Below are 10,230 nucleotides of genomic sequence, written 5' to 3' on the forward strand. Positions count from 1 at the left end.
TCAAGAGGGCGATCCCCTTAATAGGTCACAGTAGACACTGATATGAGCAAGTTTGATGTGGCCAGACTAGAAGAGGTATTTAGGGTGATGCTGCTCAAAGAGGATGCAGATGCAGCCTACTGGGAGTCATAATTTTATGTGAGTAGATCACACTAATCTCTTAATATTTAGTATTTTTAATGGATTTTGCACTCCAGAAAACTATAGTAATACTATATCCTGTATACAGTTTTACATATAAAATCCATTGTTATCTAACCTACAATCCAAAGAACTAAAATTAATGCTAGCTTAGTAAGATTAAAACTTTTGTACTAACCTGTCAATTCAGTCAAATAAATGATTTAGCTGTTACTATTTTATTTTGTACAGAAAGAATTGATTGATCTCAGTATCCTGGGGAAGAAGAGTCATACTTGTAATAGTAAGTGATGGCAACGGGGATCAGAAAAATACAGAAGGGAAAATTCTAGATAACCTCCTAAATATTCTGATTATTTTATGAGAGAAAAGAGAAGATGTATTTGTGCCTTCTAATAGTATTACAAAAGAGATGAGTTTGTGGTTTAAAGTAATGATATCACAATTTTACCACCATTCTAAGTGAAATATTAGGGAAACATATAAAAAGACCAAAAACCTCTAATATTATCAAGCCATATATCAAAGGTGAAAAAAAAGTGTTTATTTTTCACAGTATTAAATTTTCATATTGCCACACTAGTCAATGTTGAGTTTTCATCATTCTATTAAATACCATTGTAGATACCTTACTTGCAAGCTAAGTTAATTCCTCATATAAGTTTCCACTGCACTTTATATCCATAGTGAATTTTCTTAGAAATTATTCTTTATAATTTTATGTGTGTAAATTTATAAACATTCCAATTAATGGCAAATAGTCTTATTTGTGTGTATGAGACAGAGAGAGAGAGAGAAAGAGAGAGAGAGAGAGAGAGAGTAGGGGAAGGGCAGAGAGAGGGGAGGATGGAGGATCCAAAGCAGGCTTTGCACTGATGGCAGAGAGCCTGATGCAGGGCTGGAACTCATGAACTGTGACATCATGACATCATAACTGACTGAGACACCTAAGCACCCCAGATAAGATTTTTAATTAAACATATAAATAAATATCATAACATCTTAGGAAAATATAAATACTTCTATTCATTGTATTTAATTGACATGTTTAGTTGATTTTTCCATTAAGTAATCTAAACACTATGAGCATTCTAAGTAGTCAATAGGATTATGACAATTGTTTTTTATATATTTATTTCACCAGAAAGAAAGTGTATAGCTATCACTTATATCCTTTGAGAAACAAAGACTTAATTATTTCACATTTTTTAATGTTCATTTTTGAGAGAAAGAAAGAGCATATGCATGATAGCAGAAGAGGAGCAGATTGAGGGAGCACTGTCTGTGCTGACAGTGCAGAGCCGGATGCAAGACTCGATCTCACAGACAATGAGATCATGACCTGAGATGAAATCAAGAATAAGATGCTTAACTTACTGAACTGCCCCCAGGTGCCCCATTTCACATTTAAAGATACACTTAACCACAAGTAGAAACATGATGATAAGAAATGCATTTTTTAACCTAGAAAACTGATTATTCTCATGTAAACTGTAATTATTCTCTAAAAATGCATACACTTATCTTGCATGATGCAAGCAAAATTTAGTGCAAATTACTATATTTTTATGCCATATATATATATATATATCCAATCAAAATAACCAATAATGAGCATCTGTAATTCCAAATCCCATTAAATAGTTACTTAAGTATATGACTGGAGTGGAAAAAACACAAATGTCCATAGACATTTATTGATATGAGTTTATAAGTAAAATGTAGTTTAGGCATACAAAGTAATATTATTCAGCCTCAAAATGGAAGAGTATTCTGGCACATTTTACAGCATGGATGAACATTGAGGATTTTATGTTGTATGAAATAAGCCAATCTCTCTCTGTCTCTCTGTCTCTGTCTCTCTCTTTCACACACACACACACACACACACACACACACACTGCTGCATAGCTCCACTTATCTGAAGTATGTAAGTTAGTCAAATATATAGAGGCAGAAGATAGAATGGCATTTGCCAGTGGCAGTGAGAATAAGGAAAGGAAGTTATTATATAATGGATACAAGAGTTTCAGTTTGAGAATATGAAAATTTTCCAGGGGATTAATATTGGTGATGATTATATAACAAAGTGAAAATACTTAATGCCACTCTACTGGCAGTACACTAAAAAATAAGTAAGATAGTAGCAAAGAATTAAGAGGCTTGTCCAACACCCTACAGTTACTAAGATGCCTACTGCTTTTCAAATAGTTTTAATGTTCTGTCAATCTTCAACAATAGGAGGATGGAAAATAATAACCTACATGTCAAATAAATTACATAGCAGGATTTTGAAGTTCTTCAGGAAAGTGATACTGAACTCTATATTTAGAGATTTCATTTAGTTACTAGAGGTATAGACTGCATGTTAGAGTTTCAAGGATGTGGAGATCACAGAATTTTAGCAAATGCAAAATACATTTAACAGGAGGAAATGTATTTTCAACATGTCTAATTTTGAAATGATCAACTAAAAATGTCAAGTAGAATACTACCAGTACAGTAATGATGCTCAAGAACTGGAGTTAGAGGCTGAATAAGCCTTTTGCACTGCCTTTATCCATCCTGAATGGCATTCAATTAAGGGATGCCTGTGTAAAGTGAGGGCAAAGAGAATTGTCCATGGAAGAGGTGGACTCCTTTTATTATATAATTTCACTGAAGTATACAATATCTTTGAGAAATAATGAGTATCCCCATGTCTGCAGCTATTATTTATTCAACAAGCTAGACAAAATCAGAGATGAAAAGGCCTTTAAAGATTAGATTCCTTTCTGACTGAAGAGAATTTACCTCTGTGGTTGGGTGAAGAATGAAAAATGTTTACCTCCTCTTCCTTACTCAGTAAAGTTGTGTTTCTGTGACTTTAAGGGGAAACAATTTCATTTGATTATACAAAGTACCTTCTTAATTAAAATCTGCATTCAGTATTGCAGTGTCACATTAAGGGAAATATTCTAAAGCCATTACTGTTAAACTAATTCACTAACAATTCCAAATTAAGCTATGTTTCTTTCTGCAGACTCAGTATTTTAGTTCCTAGACCTGAAAATGTAAGTCCTCTTGTCTGGAAAAACAATGGCTTCCATAATTAAATGATATCAATAAAGATGATCTGATTTTAATATGTTTTACATGTGTAACTCTTATATCAAGGACCCTGATTTTATACATTTAAAACAAACTGATTTAACTCAGCTCCTAAGAATATTGACTATGCATAAGGCAAAACACAAACATAAATTACAAATTATGTAAAAATTATCCTCCTGCTCACATATGTTGCTGCCTGTGGTACAAAGACACACTTCGTATTATTATAATTTACCAAAAAATTTTCATTATGTCAATTAATTAATGAATTAATTCATTCATTATGCCAATTAATAAAGGGTACTTATTTTGAAACTTTTAAAGAAAGAAAAAGTGGAAAAAGTTGAAATTAAATTTATGTCCACGTTAAAATATTTTGAAAATGGCAAATAAAATATTTGAAATAAGTTTTATTATTTTCAGATGTGTAATTCAAATGGAGCACTGCAAATGATGAAAACTGTCATCTATTTCTTCATTTCCAGTTTGAAAATCATGAAAAATGGGAACACCACCTCTGATTTCATTCTCCTAGGACTCTTTAACCACACAGAAGCCCATCTATTTCTCTTTGCAATGGTTCTCACAATCGCCTTCGCCTCCCTAGTGGGAAATGCCCTCATGATTCTCCTGATTCACCAAGATGCCCGGCTCCACACACCCATGTACTTCCTACTGAGCCAACTCTCCCTCATGGACATGATGCTGGTCTCTACCATTGTGCCCAAAATGGCTACTAACTACTTGACTGGAAAGATGTCCATCTCCCCTGCTGAATGCGGGTTGCAGATATTCTTCCTTCTAACTTTAGGAGGGGGTGAGTGTTTCCTCTTAGCAGCCATGTCCTATGACCGGTATGTGGCTGTTTGTCACCCACTGCGATACCCAGCCCTCATGAGCTGGCAATTATGCCTGAAAATGACTGTGGGGTCTTGGGTCCTGGGGGCAGCTGATGGGCTCATGCAGGCTGCTGCTACCCTGAGTTTTCCATTTTGCGATGCACATGAGATCAATCATTTCTTCTGTGAGGCCCCTACTCTGGTGGGTTTAGCTTGTGCCGACACGTTTGTCTTTGAGTATGTGATGTACGTATGCTGTGTGTTAATGCTCCTGGTCCCATTTTCTCTCATTCTGATTTCCTATAGTCTCATCCTTGCTGCAGTTCTCCAGATGCATTCTAGAGAAGCCCGCAAAAAGCCTTTTGCCACCTGCTCCTCACATCTTTCTGTGGTGGGACTCTTTTATGGAGCTGCAATTTTTACCTATATGCAACCCAAATCCTACAGGTCAGCTCACCATGATAAAGTAGTGTCAGTGTTCTATACTATCTTCACCCCTGTACTCAATCCCCTCATCTACAGTCTGAGAAACAGTGAAGTCAAGGGTGCCTTGAGAAAGTGTATGGGTCAGTGTTCTGCCTTAAGTCAGGGTTAAGATTACATAGATTTGCTCTAAATTTAAAGTCTGTATAAAGTGACTGTGTAGGATTTTCTAGAGAAAAGGTATATATGTATTATATCTATATCCATTACTAGTTTACTTTGAAATTCTGACAGGCCTCCATAGTTTGGATCTTTTACTATGCTCTCATGAATACATCAAATTGTGGATTGTTAAAAGTCTGTTAATCAAAATCATTAAAACGCTTTTACATGACACCACACAATAAATATTTGTTCAAAGAATGAGCCAAGTAGTCAAACAATTTTCAACATTAGTTGTTAATTTGTTTTTAATTGTGGTATAACTTACAAACACTAGAATGCTCACATCTGAAGCTTGCTATTCACCCAGTGTCAACAACTTGGATTTAGCCCACTAGTAAAAGGCAATTCTGACCAGATCAGATTTTTTTTTCATGCACTTTTCCAGTAAAATCACTCACTCCAGATACAACAATTAGTCACACTTGTATCTCTGTCCTATAATTTGGTCTGTTGTAGAATTTTGCTTCAATGAAAACGTAAAATAGGTATTTTTTAATAACTTGGTTATTTTTATTTTTATTGATTTAATATGTTTTTAAAGATTCTACCACAATTTACATCTATCAGCAGTTTTTTCTTCTTTATTTTTGTTGTTGTTCCTAAATAATATGCCCATCTCTGAATCTACTGCTCTTTGTTTATCTACTACTTTGATGGATATGTGAGCTATTTTCAATCTGGAACTATTTTGATTAAAATAACTTTAACTTCCTTTTTGTGATCACATATGTTTATTTCACTTGGTAGATGCATGACTAAAATTTTAGTATGAAATGCAACAAAATGTTTGCTCAATTTTACATGCTCAGCCGCAAATCACAAGAATGCCACTTTCTCCAATTGGTACCGATTGTGGGTACTGTCAACCATTTTCATTTTCGCTATTATAGCATGGATAGACTAACTCATTTTGGTTTCAATTTACATTTTCCTAATTATTAATGTTCCTGAGGATTTCTGTATTAACTCATGGCCCATATGTGCATCTTTCTTTGTGAACTATCAATTTTCATACTGGGGAAAAAACATAATATACAGAATATGATGTTAATAAGATTATTTGGAAATTTTTAAATAAAATTACATTTGGTTTACTTGCTATGTTTTTCTGGAAAACCGCTTTTATTCCATTTTCAAAGATTATTTTCATTAAAATTGATACTTTTGTAAAACATCTCTTCCTCAATATCCATTGGGCTTGGATTAAAAGTTTATATGTTTATTTGCTTTGATTATGCATCATAATATATTTCAATTCCATTGGTGTTATCGTGTCTTGAAAATCTGGTACATTCTTCCCTAGTAAGCACTTTTTGCCTAAAGAGCAAGGATAAAAAATAGGTTACAGAACATAGGGTTCTAGTATTTTTTTTCAGTGTATATTTCTAAACTTGTACCATTAAATCATTATATACCTATAAGCCAAGAAATATATATATGCATATGTATACGTACATACATACATATGTATGCATATACATATACATATGTATACATACACACACATATATATATATATATGTATATATATATATATACATCTGCAGCCAAGAAATTTGGCATCTTTAGGGAGGTTGTTGTTTTTGCAAAGAAAATACTTATAAATATATATTTATTAATACAACTCTATATTTTAAAATTTATATTTATGTCCTCTGCAAAGAACTAACAACAAAATAAGAAATGTAATTTAATAAAATAGTTTAAAATATGAAGTTTAGAAATTAGGGTTATCTTTTTCGCTTTGTTATTTTGCTTAATTTTAACCTGCTTTTCAGAACTTTTTTGATGACATTTTAATCAAAATTGTATTCTCTATCTCACATAAATGAGAAAGGGGAATAATGAAGTTAAAATAATATCAGAAATACTGGAAAGATCCAGTTTTACAGGCTTCTGCAGTATTTTTGAAACGGCACCTACAGATGTTAGAAGGGCTAGTTGAGGAATTTTTTCTGAAACCTGAATGTCATGGTTCAACTTTTCTAATTGAGGTCAAAAACGTATTGTATTTTAAACCTTGTTTGTTCCTCTACACATGGCCATACTTTGTTGTTGTTGTTGTTGTTGTTGTTGTTTTTTGAGAGAGAGAGAGAGAGCCAGAGCCAGAGCCTGAGTAGGGGAGGAGCAGAGAGAGAGAGGGAGACACAGAATCCGAAACAGGCTCCAGGCTCTGAGCTGTCAGCACAGAGCCCAACGCGGGGCTCGAACTCACAAACTGTGAGATCATGACCAGAGCCGAAGTCGGACGCTCAACCGACTGACCCACCCAGGCGCCCAGGCCATACTTTGATCAAAGGGGAATTTCATTAAATATTTTATTTCTATAGTCACTTTAAGAAGCATAAAGTGAGGGGCGTCATTGCCTGGAACCTGCTTTGAATTCTGTTTCTCCTTTTCTCTGCTCCTCCTCCTCTCATGCTCTGTTTCTCTTTCAAAAATAAATAAATAAACATTAAAAATTAAAAAAAAAAACATAAGATGAATTAGTTAAACCTTCATTGAGGGGAGTAAAAATAGTTTAACACCATAAAATAACTATAAATAACAACAGTAAGAATAAACATAAAATGTTTTTTGCTCATTAAATAGTTTATGCATTTTGCTTAATATTTCACCTTCATTTTTTTTTATTTTAATGATTGCCATAATCTGAGGAGGTACATTCAATATTCTCATTTTTGAAAAGGGGAGGTAGTAAGTGTATTAGGATAAAATTCATGGTTGATTTTCACACAGGTCTGAATTCAGTTGTCTAATTTTGAACAACTCACAGTTAGGAAAGGGAAGTTGTGACAGTAGGGCTGGCTATCCCCTCATACACACACAACACAATCCCATGTGACTTTTTTTATATTTCTATTTTTTTAAATATTAAATTTATTTTCAAATTGGTTTCCATACAACACCCAGTGCTCATCCTAACAGGTGCCCTCCTCAGTGCCCATCACCCACCCTCCCCTCCCTCCCATCCCCCATCAACCCTCAGTTTATTCTCAGTTTTTAAGAGTGTCTTATGGTTTGGCTCTCTCCCTCTCTAACATTTTTTTCCTCCCCCTCCCCATAGTCTTCTGTTAAGTTTCTCAGGATCCACATAAGAGTGAAAACATATGGTATCCGTCTTTCTCTGTATGACTTATTTCACTTAGCATAACACTCTCCAATTCCATCCAACATATTTAATTCTTTCTCATTGCCAAGTAGTATTCCATTGTATATACAAACCACAATTTCCTTATCCATTCATCAGTTGATGGACATTTAGGCTCTTTCCATAATTTGGCTATTGTTGAGAGTGCTGCTATAAACATCGGGGTACAAGTGCCCCTATGCATCAGCACTCCTGAATCCATTGGGTAAATTCCTAGCAGTGCCATTGCTGGGTCATGGGGCAGATTTATTTTTAATTTTTTAAATGTTTATTTATATTTGAGAGAGACAGAGACAGAATGAGACTGGGTTAGGGTCAGAGAGAGAGGGAGACACAGAAGCAGAATCAGGCTCCAAGCTCTGAGCTTCCAGCACAGAGCCTGATGTGGGGCTCAAACTCACGAGCTGTGAGATCATAACCTGAGCTGAGGTTGGATGCTCACCCAACTGAGCCACCCTGGAGCCCCTAATTTTAATTTTTTTGAGAAACCTCCACTCTGTTTTCCAGACCAGCTGCCCAGTTTGCTTTCCCGCCAACAGTGAAAGAGAGTTCCCACCAGCATCTATGGTCTCCTGATTTGTTCCTTTTAGCCACTCTGATTGGCATGAGGTGGAATCTGAGTGTGGTTTTGATTTGTATTTCCCTGATGAGGAGCGACATTTTGCATCTTTTCATGTGCCTGTTGGCCATCTGGATGTCTTCTTTAGAGAAGTGTCTATTCATGTTTTCTTCCCATTTCTTCACTGGATTATTTGTTTTTGGGGTGTGGAGTTTGGTGAGTTCTTTATACATTTTGGATACTAGCTCTTTGTCTGATATGTCATTTGCAAATATCTTTTCCCATTCTGTAGGTTGCCTTCTAGTTTTGTTGATTGTTTCCTTTGCAGTGCAGCAGCTTTTCATCTTCATGAGGTTCCAATTGTTCATTTTTGCTTCTAATTCCCTTGCCTTTGAAGATGTGTCAAGTAAGAAATTGCTGAGACTGAGGTCAGAGAGTTTTTTTTTCCTGCATTCTCCTCTAGGGTTTGATTGTTTTCTGTCTCACATTCAGGTTCTTTACCCATTTTGAGTTTATTTTTGTGAATGGTATAAGAAAGTGGTCTAGTTTCAACCTTCTGCATGCTGCTGTCCAGTTCTCCCAGCACCAATTGTTAAAGACACTGTCAATTTTGCATGAGATATTCTTTCCTGCTTTGTCAAAGATTAGGTGGCCATATTTTTGTGGGTCCAATTCTGGAATCTCTATTCCATTGGTCAATGTGTCTGTTTCTGTGCCAATACCACGTTGTCTTGATGATTACGGCTTTGTAGGAGAGGCTAAAGTGTGGGATTGTGATGCCTCCCGCTTTGGTCTTCTTCTTCAAAATTACTACACAGGGCTACACAGGGTATTTTGTGGTTCCAAACATATTGTAGGATTGCTTGTTGTAGCTTTGAGATGAATGAAGGTACAGTTTTGATTGGGACTGCATTGAATGTGTAGATAGCTTTAAGTAGTATTGACATTTTAACAACATTTATTCTTCCAATCAATTAGTGTTTAGGAATTTGTCCATTTCTTCTAGGTTGTCCAGGGTGTTGGCATATAATTTTCCATCGTATTCCCTGATAATTGCTTGTATTTCTGAGGGATTGGTTGTAATAATTCCACTTCCATTCATGATTTTATCTATTTGGGTCATCTCCCTTTTCTATTTGCGAAGCCTTGCTAGAGGTGTGCCAATTTTGTGTATGTATTCAAAAAAACAACTCTTTGTTTCATTGATCTGCTCTACAGTTTTTTTTAGATTCTATATTGGTTATTTCTGCTATGATATTTATTATTTCTCTTCTTCTCCTGGGTTTGGGGTGTCTTTGCTGTTCTGATTCTATTTCCTTCAGGTGTGCTCTTAGATTTTGTATTTGGGATTTTTCTTGTTTCCTGAGATTGGCCTGGATTGCAATGTATTTTTCTCTCAGGACTGCCTTCACTGCATCCCAAAGCATTTGCATTGCTGTATTTTCAATTTCATTTGTTTCCATATATTGTTAAATTTCTTCTCTAATTGCCTGGTTGACCATTCATTCTTTAGTAGGTTGTTCTTTAACCTGCATGCTTTTGGAGATTTTCCAGGCTTTTTCCTATGGCTGATTTCTAGTTTCATAGCATTGTGGTCTGAAAGTGTGCATGGTATGATCTCAATTCTTTTATACTTATGAAGGGCTGTTTTTTGACCCAGTATATGATCTATCTTGAGAATGTTCCATGTGCACTCGAGAAGAAAGTATATTCTGTTGCTTTGGGATGCAGAGTTCTAAATATATCTGTTAAGTCCATCTGATCCAATGTATCATTCAGGGCTCTTGTTTCTTTATTGA

General features: G+C 35.1%; 1 protein-coding gene across 1 annotated transcript; it reads left to right on the forward strand.

The window, feature by feature from the left end:
* Positions 1 to 3,684: 3,684 nt before the first annotated feature.
* On the forward strand, positions 3,685 to 4,668 carry LOC115500553 (olfactory receptor 2T8-like). Its single transcript, XM_030295091.1, has one exon. It carries the CDS (start codon positions 3,685 to 3,687, stop codon positions 4,666 to 4,668), a length of 984 nt encoding a protein of 327 aa, XP_030150951.1.
* The last annotated feature ends 5,562 nt before the right edge of the window (positions 4,669 to 10,230 follow it).

This window comes from Lynx canadensis, chromosome A1 (genome assembly GCF_007474595.2).
Source record: "Lynx canadensis isolate LIC74 chromosome A1, mLynCan4.pri.v2, whole genome shotgun sequence".
NCBI lineage: Eukaryota > Metazoa > Chordata > Mammalia > Carnivora > Felidae > Lynx > Lynx canadensis.